The sequence below is a fragment of the Eublepharis macularius genome, chromosome 9 (genome assembly GCF_028583425.1).
Source record: "Eublepharis macularius isolate TG4126 chromosome 9, MPM_Emac_v1.0, whole genome shotgun sequence".
Lineage (NCBI taxonomy): Eukaryota > Metazoa > Chordata > Lepidosauria > Squamata > Eublepharidae > Eublepharis > Eublepharis macularius.
In genome coordinates, this window is record NC_072798.1 from 24,606,491 (window position 1) to 24,621,008 (window position 14,518).

The 14,518-nt window shown below is 44.1% G+C and overlaps 1 protein-coding gene across 1 annotated transcript in view; it reads right to left on the reverse strand.

Moving 5' to 3' along the window:
• Positions 1–4,857, reverse strand: part of PKP2 (plakophilin 2) — a 66,719-nt gene extending 61,862 nt beyond the window's left edge. The window contains exon 1 of the mRNA XM_054988929.1: positions 4,619–4,857. Within this exon, the coding sequence (XP_054844904.1) occupies positions 4,619–4,820 (202 nt within the window). The 5' untranslated portion in view covers positions 4,821–4,857. The remainder of the gene's footprint in view (positions 1–4,618) is intronic.
• Between the last annotated feature and the right edge of the window lie 9,661 nt (positions 4,858–14,518).

Genomic DNA, 14,518 nt, shown 5'->3' on the forward strand with positions numbered 1-14,518 from the left:
CGCTTTATTAAAAAAAATGGTGGACAAGGAGTTCAGAGAGCTGAGGAGGGTGGGAGTGGTTAATTCTGCACAAACCAATCAGCTCCCAGGGAAAAGGAGAGGGGGGGGAGAGAAGCAAAAAGGAGGCAAAAGTGTTCACATTAGCAAAATGCGGGCCAGCTGCCAGTCGGCAGCGAATTTAAAAAAACATCGGGGTATGTCCGCAGGGGGAAAAATCGGGGATACAGCGGACAAAAAGCGGGACTGCATCCCATGACTGCTTTTAAGTGTGAAAACCGTGCAAACATGGGATGTGGAACAGGTACAAACGCGCTCTAAAAACCGAGTGCGAAATGTACCATTGTTAATATACAAAGTGCAATCATAGATGTCCCAAGCTGTTATATATGTTAGATCTGTTAAAGACAACTAAATCCCAACATGACTAGCAGTGCAGTCCTAAGGACACTTTCTTGAGAGTAAGCCCCATTAAATCATGTGAGACTCACTGCTGTAGAGGCCTGTTTAAGATCACTTGCCAGTTTAAACATGAGCACGAAGCACTGCTTCTGAGAGCTACCACACCTCCCTCACACCACCTAGACACAACCCACACATCATATGAAAACAAGGTGCCTAATGCATAATGTGTTCACTTCTGTGGGCCCTCCGGAGGACTAGCTGAATATGGTGGCCTAGATGCCCCCTTCTTACTGGGCCAGAGCAGAAATAAAGGCCCACAAGGGCCCTCTTGTACTTCACCATAGAAAAGAAACAGCAGAGCAGTTTACAGTAGGCCTTTTATACATCCCGGAAGCCACAGAGAAAAGAAACTTGTCAGGTACAAAGTCCGTATTTATCTAAGAGACTTACTGATCATCACAATTCAGTTCCATGTAGGAAAGCACTTAACATAGTCCCACGTGATGATGGCACACCCACCTGTTTCATTATGTAGTAATATAATCTACAGCCATGTGTAGCTTCTTGACAGAGGTACGTGCAGAGAAATACACACTGTTCAGTCATTACGTGCCACACACACGACACATTTCTTCCATGGAAGCATCCTTTCAGAGAAAACATTTGTCTTCTCTGCAGAAGCCCCCAGTGAGGATGCAGATCCTGAATATTTCCTTTGCGTTCTTGCTTAAGGACATTATTTTTTCAAAAGTGCTGGTATCTCAGAAATGCAAAATGCCCCAAATACCAGAATAATTAGGTCAGCTAGAAGCAAAAAAATTCAACCCCCCCCCCATCTGTAAGCATAACCAAATCCAGGCCTGCCCCACCAGTCAACTGCAAATATTTATGACAGCATTTACTCCAATGCATGATTAGTTTTGTTTTTCCAGGTAAGACATTAAAAAAGAGGGGACTGTTTTACATTCACATGCAAGTTAGTTAATGCCAGTACTTTTTTTTTTGGTGCATAACGCTTTTTTGGGGGGAGTCGTCTTACATTCATGGCCACCTTTCTTTTGAGTAAACACGGTAAGTTAGAAATCTGCTGGAGCTTTCCCATTACTAGGTGTATTTCGATCAGTGTGTATATACAGGCATTGTTCCAGTCTGCCCTGCCAGCTCATTGGACAGCTACAGATAAAGAAGCATTTGCAGTGATCTTTGCCACACTGTCAGCAAACAAACAGCTAGGCACCATTCTCAGAAAAATCCGAGCCACTGTCTAACTACATCCAGAAGTCCTCTCTGTCTTTTAGAACTGAAAATCACTCATTGAAACCTGGATAGGCTGATCTGGACTATTTTTGTAAGGCGCACACCTATTCCATCATTTGCAGGATGACACGTACATGCAAATCCGCTGGAATATTTCTGAAGAGCGTTAATGATTCTTTATTAATCTAGGGCCATTTCCCCCTGAAAACATGTTGCCTTTGGCAGTTACGAGTTCATATGAAATTCATAGCCATTACATGTTGCGTGTGTGTGTGTGGGGGGAAGAATGCCCATCTTGGCAAATCCCAGAGGATGCCTCCCACTATGTGAAAACAAGGCCTTGCCAAATGCCTATATGGCATCACAAAAGAAGCAAACATGTAATCTACAGTGAGAGCGAGTGCCACGCATCGACCAATCTTCTCCACTGACTGCAACAGAATCAAAACCATGTAAAGGTAAAGGTGCAAGCACCGAGTCATTACTGACCCATGGGGGACATCGCACCACGATCCAATACACCAATTTTTAACATTCCAGCACATTAAAGAAAACAATTCAAGAAGTATTCTTAAACAGGCAACTATTATGTAGGAACCACCCCTTGGACTCTCCCATTTTCATCGACTGTGGCACGTGGCACCCCACAGGGAATTGGGGACAAAGAACCCATTTCATCCGTCATGCAGTACAGATGGGCCACCCATTTATCTATCAAGCACAGTACAACCTGGGCAATCAAAATCCAGAACACAATGTGATGGAAGGCAAGATGACCTGTACCAAGATATCACTGTGAAAACCATCCAAACCAGCAGTCCCCAGTGTGGTGTCTGCCAGTGAATTTCTTGGCATCCGTTTGCTTCCTCCCCCAAACATCTCTTCCCAAAGCACAGCAACTTCCCACTGGAGGAACCCAGGAGCCCAGGAGCTTTTGTGTCTTCAGGGAGCTCCCATTCAGAAAGAGCTGCCTCCATCATAAGAGGACGCTCGGCTTAGACCCTCCCAATGTAGTTATTGCCCCCGTTACTCCATGGCTCCCACTCCCTGTCCTCACATTTCCAAAAGTGCTCACAAGGCTTGACGATATTTGGGATCCCTGATTGAAATGTTACCTTGCACTACCCTTGCAATACTCCAAGCCAAAAACCACCACCTCTAAGTAACTCCCAAACAATTTATTCCATTCAATAAAAGAATGACCAATAGTGACAGAATGGTGACCTATACAGACAGACAGCGGGATAAGGAAGACATCCATTTAAGGAAAGGAGAGGCAGAGCCTAAACCTGTTGCATGCATTTTGACTCTCCCGATGAGTCAAGGGGCAGCGTATGTCATTCAGAGAATACCTGGTGAGAGGATTCAACTCCGAGTCACCAGCCTGGGGCGGGGGTGGGTGGGATTGTGTCATATCTAGGAATGAACACGTGCAAACAGCCTACAGCAAGTCCGTCAGCAAAACAGCCAACTTTAAGCAGCTGAATTCAAACTTCTCAATACGCAAAAGAATATAAATCTTCAGTGGATTGTTGGGGAATGAAATAGGGATGGTAGAGTGATTTTCTCATACACAAACAAAGATTCCTGAACAACAAACAACATGAAACAGGGACCGTTTTTTTCCACTGAAGTCTAAGGTCTATAGATAAACATAATTCATTCTTTCCCACGTAGCAGCATGCAAACTGCAGCGTGGACATAATCGTGTGGGCAGCAGGTTGGCTGTAGCACTCAAGGGCCACTTCTCACCTTGGAACAGGTGGAGGTTTATGTCCCCGTGGGCCCTTCCCATGCCACTGTGTGGTCACACCAGATCAACACGAAGAGCTTATGAAATAGTTACTTCTCATAACAGCATTGCCCCTTCTCAGGGCTGGGCAAAGATGTGGGGAGTAAGGAAGCTGTTTTTCTCTTCTGAATTGCCTCAATATCCTCCCATGAAATGGAGTTGGGGGAAGAAAGCAGCAACCATCTCAGATCTCCCATTTTGAAAAGTCACTTTCCCATAATGTGGTTCTGTTCTATCCAATTTTATTTTGCAAAGTGAGTATATAATGAGTGATGGGTAAATTTTATAAGACAAATTATAAATGCTGGTGGTGTTTGGGATTTTTAAAAAAGCCTGTCCCACAACAGATCAGAAGCATGGGATAGGAATGACATGATGAAATTTGCCTTGGATTTGAAGCTGGGCCACTCATAATCGAGTCCAACACTTCAGTCATCACACCACACTGGCTACCTTTGCAGAGATTAAAAAAATCCCACCCCCCTTGGGAAAGAAAAACAACAGTTGGAAAGAGGAAGCAACAGCCAGAGGATAAAGCTGAAAACAGAGAAGCGATTGGGAGGGGGGTAGGGGGAAAAAGGCCTGTGATCTAAAAGCAAGAAAATGCTCTTACCTAAAAACTATCTATGCAAGTACTGGAATAAGAGAGTAAAAAAAGAGAACACTTTTGAGTCCCGCTGATGTCAGTTGGAAAGAGTTTCAGGTAGGCAGTGGTGTGGGTCCGCAGTAGGACTGCAGGACTGGGGTCTAGTGGCGCCTTAGAGACGGACAAGATTTCCAGAGTCTGAGCTTTCGAGAATCAGAGCTCCCTTCTTCAGATACAGGGGAGAGTGGAGATCCCTGAGTTTGAAAGTACCCTGAAAATCGTGTTGCTTTGGAAGGTGCCACTAGACTCAAATCCACTGGGAACGACAAGCGGCGGCGTTCTGACATCTGGACTCGGGAGTCAAGTCTAGGGGAGTTCCGTGGGCCTTGCCCGTCGGAAATGCGTTTTGGATTACCCATCAAAGCAGGGGCGTTTCCTGTTATTGCCCACGGGCCAGAAAAGCGCTCCGCTCCGCTTCCGAAGCCTCCTGGCTGCGCAGGTGGGCCAGATGGCGGGCGGGGCCTTTCCTGCCTCCCGTTCGGAAGCGGGGCTCGAAGCGGGGTGCGCCGGCGCTCACTCACCGTTGCCCACGGCGGTCCTGCTCTTGCGCGCCAGGGTCTGCTGGACCTGCCGCTGGATGCGGAGCGACTTCTGCGCCTCGCCGCGCCCGCCCGACAGCTGCGCCGGCAGGGCCAGGCTGGAGCTGTCCAGCTCGCCCAGGATCTGCTGGCCCAGCACGGTGCGGATGTAGCCGCCCTCCGCGACGCCCAGCGTGGCTGCCATGGTCGCGGCGCGCCGGCTCTGCGCGGCTGGACGGCGGGGCCGGAGGGCTGCTGCAGCGGCGCGCCAAGCCTCGCCCCCTGGCCGCCCGGGGAGGCTCCTGCGGTCGCCGCGGACACGCCCTCCCCGCCGGGATCGGCCGGCCGCGCCCAGCCCCGAAGGCACGGCGGCTCCGCCCCAGGCGCTGGGCGCGGCTTCTTACCTGAGCGCGCCGGCGGCCGGCCTCGCCCCTGGCACTGCTGGGAGACGTTGGCCCGGTGATTTCGGAAGGGCTCCGAGGGAAGCCGAGCCGCTTCCCGGCCGCTCTTTTGGCGCCGTTTGGGGCGGGGAATATGGTCCTACGGAACTCCCGGCGACTAACAGGGCTGGAAAGCTTAGACCCCGAAAGTCTTGCTGGTCCTCGAGGCGCCACTGGCCTCGAATCTTGGGACGGGGCTGCAGGTCTATCATCCCTGTAGCTGGATCCCCCCTTGTAGGGCTGCCTGTCTCCAGGGGGTGGCTGGAGATCTCCCGAAATTACAACTGATCTCCAGGAAAGAGAGATCAGTTCCCCTAGAGAAAACGGCTGCTTTGAAGGGTGGATTTCACTATACTCTGCTAAGATCGGTCCCCTCTTAAGGCCCCACCCCCTAAATCTTCAGGAATTTCTCCTCCTGGAGCTGGCAACCATATGCCTTTGGGCACATTCTGCCCTCCCCGCCTTGGTTTAGAAGCAGGTCTGGAATGAAATATTTCCTGATCTGAAGCGCCTTCCCCTAATCCCTGCCGCTTCTCTCCGGCTGAGGACATTTTTCATCTGTTCTGGATTTAACAAGTTGTAGGGAGCTGGCGCTGGAAATAGTTGCCGCCAAGGCTGAACTCCCCTTACCCCGGGGCAGGGCTAAGCCAGGCCACTTCGTATGTCTTTGTACAAGATGTGTGTGTGGGGGGGGGGCGGGGAAGCGCCCTGTCACCTGGGGGATTTTTCTTGGGAAAATAGAGGCACTCTGCCCCTGGCACAGAGCCTGGTGTTGATCCTCCCCTGTCCTGCTGCTGCCAAGTCCTAAAGAATAATGAGGAAATGCACGGGCATTCCTAGCTGGGCAAAGATGCTGATGAGCCCACCACCCTGAAACGAATAGCTGCTTGCAGACAGGGATAAAAGAAACCAAGACTAGCACTTATAAGCACAGGTAAGAGAGCTAGTTTGGTGTAGTGGTTAAGAGCGCAGGACTCTAATCTGGAGATCTGGGTTTGATTCCCCACTCCTCCATTTGAAGCCAGCTGGGTGACCTTGGGCTAGTCACAGTTCTCAGGGGCTCTCTCAGCCCCTCCCACCTCACAGGGTGTTTTTTTGTGGGGATAATAATGAAATACATTGTAAAGTTGTCCTGAAGGGCAGTATATAAATCAAATGTTGTTATTGTTGTTATTATTTATTATTATTCTTTCTCCAATAAATTTAGAATGTTAAGCCACTGCGTTGACTCTTGGAAGCTCATCCCTTGGAAATCTAGTTGATCCTAAAGGTGCTATTGGACCGGATTCTTGCTCCTCCTGGCTGCAGCTCCCCAGCTGTATTGTGGGAATAATAACAACACTGATTTTGTTCACCACTCAGAGTGGGGCAGTAATCTGTCTAGAAGAGTGCTACATAAGCACTGCTGCTGCTGCTGTTGTTGTTGTTGTTATTGATTTTTAGCTTTGTCCAGCAGTTAAAGAGTGCTAAGTGCAATCCTTTGCAGAATAATTCTAGTTTAAGTGCATCAGTAGTGTCAGTGGGCTTATTTTGGATTAAATCTGCAGAGGATTGCACTGTGAAATGCCAACAGATCTAATCCCAACAATCTTTTTCATGCAGGTGTGGAAAGGCCCATATGGAAGTGTCAAGCCCTGCATCCTTCTATGATGAAGGCAGCTGTTTCCAGATGGGTGCCCCCTGCAGACCCAAAGGCAATACCTTTCGGGCTGTTCAGAAGTACCTCCTATTCCAGTTAAATGGAAGAAAACCAGGATTGCCCCTTTGCTTTGGGGAAGAAACAAATGGGCTCCAGGCAACACATCGGGGGGGGGGCACCCTAGAGGTCATAGGTACATTGGAGACCAGATCCCTGATTTAGTCCTTTAAAGATCACTTTGGATTCCAGTCTGCTTTTAGACCCAATTCAGTGCATCTGGAAAATGCGTGCAATGCAGAGTTCCTGTTAGCAATTTGGTCACCATAAAACTGACCTGACTAGTTGAGATTTTCCAAGATTTTCCAAGATAGTCCCACGTATTACACTAACATAGCCTGACTGTGACCAAAACCTGGATAACTGTGGCAAGATCATATGTAGCTGGTGTACCAACTAAATGTGGATAAAAGCATTCGGAGTTACAGATACCACTTGTGCACCCATAAGCAATGCCTAGGCGCAACAGCACTCTCCAAACTGCAAACTTGACGTTTCAAGGTGCTACCCCAATCCAGCATCAGTTGGCACGCTGGCACTGTAGTTCAGTAAACTACCCTTAGGCATTACTTTTGTCCTGTCTGCATCCAGCTTCAGTTTATTATTTCCCCATCTGTTCCTTTATTTATTTGTTTATTTATTTAAAAGATTTCTATGCCAAATTTCCACCCAAACAGAATCCCCAAGGTGGTGAACATTAAAACATCAAGACATTTAAGCAACATTTAAAATGTGAGAATATGTAAAATATTCAAACAATTCACTAAAACATATAAGCACACAAACAGACATAACAACATGACCAGGGAGAAGGGCCAATAACAATTAGTGGAGGGATGCAAAACTAAACAAAACAACAACAGTGTTCATCACATGGCAAGAGATGACAGATGAATCTTCCTAGGAAGGGAATCGCAAAGTCTGGTTGCCATGACTGAGAAGGTCCTTTCTCAGGTTGCCGTCCATCTGGCCTCTCCTCCTGGCGGCAAGAGCAGCTTAGGGCTGCCTTGCTTTGTGCCTGTTCTGGGTGGGGCCTTGCACCTCTGTGTTAAAAAACTACAAATCAATTAAAAATGGCATCAGCTGGTACAGGTACAAACCCATGCCAGATGTCATGTCTGGCTCCGCTGTTGGCGACCTGAGTTGGCTGAAGATGAAGCTCCTTTCTGCCTGCCGTGGGAGTGCCTATTGGCTTCCACTATACTCTCTAATGTTTGCTGTCTTTACAAATATAGAAACAAAAATGCACTCCAGTTTCCCAATAAAGTCTTCTCTGGAGGAAACTGACCCTCATATGGTTGTTCCTAGAGCTTCACACTGCTTGGGCAAGTGGGGATCCACCTAACAAACAATTCCAGAAAGTTTTGCTGTATGTTTGTGGATTTTTGTTTATTTTAGAAAACAATGTTGAAGTTGAGCTAGAAAAATGATATGATTCAGGGGAAAGAAAAAAAAGGAGGGGAAGTCATCTGCATAAGCAAAGTTCACAAATTCATATTCATTTCCCTCCTTACCGACCCCTTTTTATGAGTCTGGGATTGCTTTTTATTAAGTTCATATAAGTAAACAAAAGGACAACCTTGCAGTTGCATAGTTCCAAAACACCTCAGGACAGGGTAAATCCAAAAGATCAGCATTTATATATATTAAAAAAGGTACAAGCAGAACAGACACTCAGTTGCTAACTTGCTACCAGTATGGGACTTTAAAATTTTAAAGGAGGTGGTATAGTAAACATTTCTTATTAACATTTTTGCTTTATTTAATTAGCAGCTATACTGCAAGCATAACTTTCCTATGATAATACAGAAGTAGCATTTAGACATTGCAAAAAACCAACATGTTGTGCTCATCTACTTCTCCTATTCCTCTCTTTTCTTCTTGTATTACACACAGAATGAAACTGAGGCTTCCAGATTTGGAAACCCTGGAATGAAGTTCCAGATTACTGAGAGTGGAACCACAAGTGACAAAAGGCACAGGTTGGACACTTGTCAGCTTCCCTCAAGTTTTGATGGGAAATGTAGGCAGCTCGGCGGAATGTTGGACAAGTGACAGTTGAAAAGTCCATTGGACAGCAGTCGGAGAGTCAAGCTGCAAGACCAGGATGCCTACATTTCCCATCAAAACTTGAGGGAAGCTGACTAGTGTCCAATCTGTGCCTTTTGTCACTTGTAGTTCCGCTCTCAGATGCCTGAAGGCAGATGCCAGAGTGAATTGAACTTCATCTGTCCTCCTTTCACCCCACCAGTCCAGAATTCTAAACTGGGATTAAATGGAGGTTTAGAATCTCAGTCTGCACATGTGCAGGAGTGGTACCATTTGCCTACATGCCAATTCAGAAAAGGTTTGAATGCTGGAAATCTCTTGGGAGGTGTGTGTATGCATGGTGAATTTTTGGTGCATGGGTACAAAGGCTGGTGAAATTTGAATAAGGACAGATGAAAGGCATGCACATTTAATAGCTGGAAATCAATGGGTCATAAGAAATCTGAGGCCACCAGCATTTACATGACAGAGAGGTGTATTGAAAGAGCTAAAATACTTAACTGCAATGTACTAAAGTCATCTTTAAATTTTCAGAAGGTTCCCGGCCTTTCCTCTTTCTGTTTTATTCAGTGAATAGAATCCCCACAGTTATTCCCAAATTACCATTTGCTACTGATTTAACAAAGTTTCTCTTGTGTCCCTTGTTTTCAATACCAAAACTCCTTTAATGTACTTTCAGATCATTTTATAGCAGTGTTGGATCTGGGGAAATCCCCCTTTTCCAAGCGATAGAATCTCTTGGGTCTCCAGTCAGATTTCCAGAGCCCTGTGGGAAGCTCAGTGTTAAAGTGAGAGAGAATGTTGTAAGCAAAGCTATGCAGAATGTTCCATGCTCTTCACTTACATTATCTCTGAGATCCTTACAAGCTTCATCTGTAATTGCAAGTTTGCATTTTTAGCCCTGCATTGCAGAAGGGAGTTGAGGCACATAGAAACTCACATGGTTGAGGGCCCATTTTTTAAAAAATCAGTAGATCACAATAATGATATAACAATTTCTTGCCATGATTTACTATTATGTCTAAATCCCCATCTTTCATTGCTGCTAGAGGATTTAATTCATTTCATTTCCCTTTATATCTCCATAACAAAAGGGCAAGAGACTCTCCCTCCTTTAAAAAGCAGGCATTTAGTGGAACAAGTACAACATATGATTCAAAAGCCAGAATATAACTTCAAATACAAATCCTGAGTTGTAGCCCTTCAACTAACCAGAGTTAGAGAGCAGGCAGCATTCAGACATCACACTGGAGTTCAATCAAACCATGGTTTAGCATACTGTCATAATACAGGTTTCATGAGCTGTTCTCTCCAAATAAACTTTATGATTCATACTACAACTCACACACATTTAGCCATTTATACCAGGTCTCACATGACTGTGGAGGGGGTGGGGTAGTAATTTGGATTGGAACCATGGTTTGGGGCAGGAATTTTGAAATCTTTCCCTCAACTTTCATAGAAATTCACCTTCCTGGCTGTTATTATGGAATAAATATAAATGAGCATCTGTATTGTATCTGCCTTTTTTCTTTATCAGGGCTAATAGCAACTACAGGAAGCGATAGCTACTGAGAAAATAGTGCAAAAGGAAGATTTAAAAGTCATTCTCTCTCAGTACAATGGCCCAGATCTAAATAACTCCCTCCCCATGTCTGCTTTTTAAGGATAAAAAGTATGCAAGTTCCTTCCAGCAACATTTAGTTTGATGCTGGCCGGCCTTGGCTGTCTCTGTAAGAAGCTTCTCTGCTTTCAGCAGGAAAAGGAAAACCACAAGAAAAGTCCAGAGCGAGGACTTTGCCATCGATACTGAAATGTCCCCAGCTGAGTAAGCACATTGGCTTTCCTGGCTAGGTGTAATGGGCAACTTTTGTGGATAAGCTTTCCCTGGAATGTAATCTACAGCAATAGTGTCCTGTTCTCAGAAAAGTACTTTTCATGTTTCTCTAGGAATAATCTGGGGGAGAAGAGAGACATACGGAGCTTTGTCTGAACAGGTTTTAAAGAATCCAACATGATCTGTGCACATTTGAAAGAGAACCTGCAGCAGCAGCAGCAGCAGCATTTGCCTACATAAATAACAGCTCTCGGATAACACACTTTGCATGGGTGCTCTACAAGCAATAGAAACCCCTTGGGCTTGTATCCCTGCTTCTTGACCAAAGTCCCCATCGACCCAATTACTATAGTATAGAATACACAGTATTTATCTCAAAAGATGATTCCCTCATTATTCTCGTTGGATCTGATACATTTTCACCTGCTGCTGCTTCTTGATGTTTGATACTGTTTAGTCCTGGGATGTATATGGATATAGTAAAACTAAAGCAACCTCCAGCAAAAAAATAAAAAAAGCAAAAAAAGCCCCATTTTATTCTCTTCATTAAAAACAACATAGTCCGAAGGAGGAAAACGTCATTTGGATTCAGATATGAAAACACCTTTTTTAAAGTAACACATTCTACTGTTTTGTGGGGTAGGAAATCATTTTGATCCCCCCCGCCCCCCGGATCTCAGTGAGTCTCAGAGCAGAACCACAAGTGACGCCTGACACAGGTTGGACACTTGTCAGCTTCCCTCAAGTTTTGATGGGAAATGTAGGCAGCTTGGCGGAATGTTGGACAAGTGACAGCTGAAAAGTCCATTGGACAGCAGTCAGAGAGCCAAGCTGCGAGACCAGGATGCCTACATTTCCCATCAAAACTTGAGGGAAGCAGACAAGTGTCCAACCTGTGTCAGGCGTCACTTGTGGTTCCGCTCTAAGTGAGAAAGGCGGACTATAAATGACATAAAAATAAATAAATAAAATACTCATAATTGGACCATGGATACTCATACTCATATATTTTCCATACAGAGCACAAAACCCAGCTTTGGAGTAGCTGTTTCAGGTGGGGAAATGGCTTGTGGGAAAGGGTTAAAGAGTTCCCCCCACCATGCTGGTCTCCCCTTTGTACTCAGATTCCCAACTGCTCCATTCCATCAAAGAAAAAGGAAGTCTGATAAAACCTAACCACACCCTACAGAGAAGCAGCCCAAAAGTGGCTAAATTGTTAAAGTACATAAAGAAGTAGAAAGCTGTAGTGACACCCTGTGGCTAATCTGTGGAATAACATCTATTACCGGAATCCTGGATTTTAAAAAAATCTGTTACTTCATATAATAACGTTTTGGAGTAGGTGAAGTATCTGTGTGAAACACGGGGATAATGGATGCGAGGTATTTTGAACCCTCACAGTCTGGTCACAATTAAAATCATGGGATGCTAAAACACTTTCCTGGCCAGATTGTTTAAATTTGATTAAAAGCTTTATATTTCCAAAACTATTGTTTCTTTTTCAATCCTTACCAATTGAAATTCCATTTTCATTACTGGCCAAATGGCAGTGAATATTAAATGATTTTATTTAGGCCTATAAGCGCCCAAGATTTTCATCGACAGTTTTATATAGACCTAATAGTGAAAGAGGTCTCAGAGTTCCCAATCTTAAATTATACTATGAAGCCACGTCATTAGCAAATATGGTAAGGTTGCTCTCTGGTAATCCGCAAGTGGCTTGGATGAAAATAGAGAATATTAGTATTTTTTCTTACCCTATGATTGACATGCTTTAGCGAAGATCTAAATTTAGACCTCAATATATTAATTATAATCCTTTTGCAGATTCTTTTATTGAAATCTGGGATAGACAAAGATTGAAATTAGCACCAGAAATATCTCCATGTTAATCTTTTCTAAACCAAGTGTGGTTTTTGCCCGGTTCTGAATACAGTTTTTTTCAACTATGGCGTGAAATGGGTCTGTATAGAGTTTTAGATATTGTTAAAGCTGGGAAATTGTTGAATAAAGTAATTTTGGAACAAAAGTTAGGTTATTCAATACCTTGGTTATATTATGCATAGCTCAGGCATTTGTTTAATTCTCTGAGCTTAAAAGAATCTCTTTGTAGGCCTTTGACAGATTTTGAATCACTTATCAAAGCTGCTTCATCAAAACTCACTGGACTGGTATCTAATATTTATAAGATATTACTTAGTATTGACTGCATTCATTTGACAAAATATCAAGTTCAGTGGCAAAAAGACTGTGAAAACAGAGTCAGTGTAGCTGACTGGGATGCTATTTGGACTTCTCCAGCATTTAACTCCAATATTATTAATGTCCGTTTTCAATCGATAAAAATTGTAACTCGTTGGTACTTACCTCCGGTTAGGATCAAATGGATAGCTGGTTCTTCCGTGGTTAAATGCTGGAAGGGTTGTGGCCGTTGTGGTGATTTTATATGTTGTTGATGGTCTTGCGGCTTTATTCAGAATTATTGGGAGAAAATAATACAACAGATTTACAAGATAACAGGTTATAAAATGCCTTTTTCTCCTGAGATGGTTTTATTAAACTTTGGGTTAGCAGGAACTCCTAACCAAAATGTATTAAAGTTAGTTTCTATTTGACTATCAGTAGCAAAATCTATTCTAGCTTTTCGTTGGAAAAGTAAACTGCCTCCCTCAGCTGAACTTTGGCAAAATAGATTATGGGATTATTTTATTTTAGGGAAATTGTCAGAGAAAATGCGGAGTGCCGTGTGTAGCAACTATAAATCTACCTTTGTAGAAACATGGCACCCTTTAATAAGCGATATGACAGAAGCTGACCTTCTCCCGAAAGATTCATTTTACCAAGATATAATATATTTTTAGAGTTATTACTTACCAGTATTGATGTGACCATGTTGGGTTGTGTCATTGGCTGTATCTTGGATGTTCTTTTTGTTAACTTTGGGTTGTGGGTTTGTTTGTTTTGGTGTGTTGTATTTTTCTACTTGTAATAAATAAAGGTATTAAAAAAACCACTTGCAGTCTGGTCTTGTGCATGTTTACTTGGAAGTAAGTCCCATTTAACTGGACTCAAAGGTAAGAAAGTGTGTATATTGTAGCCTGAAAAAGCAGTACTTAAAAATAGCAGGAATATGAGCATTCAGTGATTGGCCTTCAAGTTAGGGGCTCTCAACCTATACCTTAAAAATGAAGGGGATCATCCAACTCCCCCCCCCCCGAAATACAATTACTGAGGTGCGCCAGCAGGAAGGAGAGAGCAACTCTTTTTTTCCTGACATAGTTTTCCTAATCCAAATAATCCAAATAATCACATGAGAAAATGCTAAGTGCCAAATATTCTACTTTATTTTCTCTCATGGAACTCAAGGAAGCTTATGTGGGATTCTGAAGTGTGCGATCAGTTTGAGGCCCTAGCTAGGCCCAGATCAGATTTGGAAGACTTCTATTTTTATTATTTATTTTACTTCATTTATACCCTGCCTTTCTCTCTAGTGGGGATCCAAAGCAGCATACATCAGTCTCCTTTTACCCATTTTGTTCACATAACCCTGTGAGGTGGTTAGACTGGGAAGGTGAGAGTGTGGGACTGTCCCAAGGTCACTCAGCAAGCTTCCATGGCAGAGTGGGGATAACCTGGGTCTCCCAAATCCCAGTCCAGCATTCTAACCACTACACCACACTGGCTCTGTACCACGTGTGTCCAACCATGGCACCAGTTATGGCTGCCTCCGTACATCACTGGGTGTTACCCTATAGTAATAATTCCAAACTGGACTTTCCTGTGAGGAGACAACTAGCAGTGAATTATCTCTCTGGTGCAACAATAGCACAAATATCCAATCATATGTGGATACAGCTCTATCGACATTTACATAGAAGTAA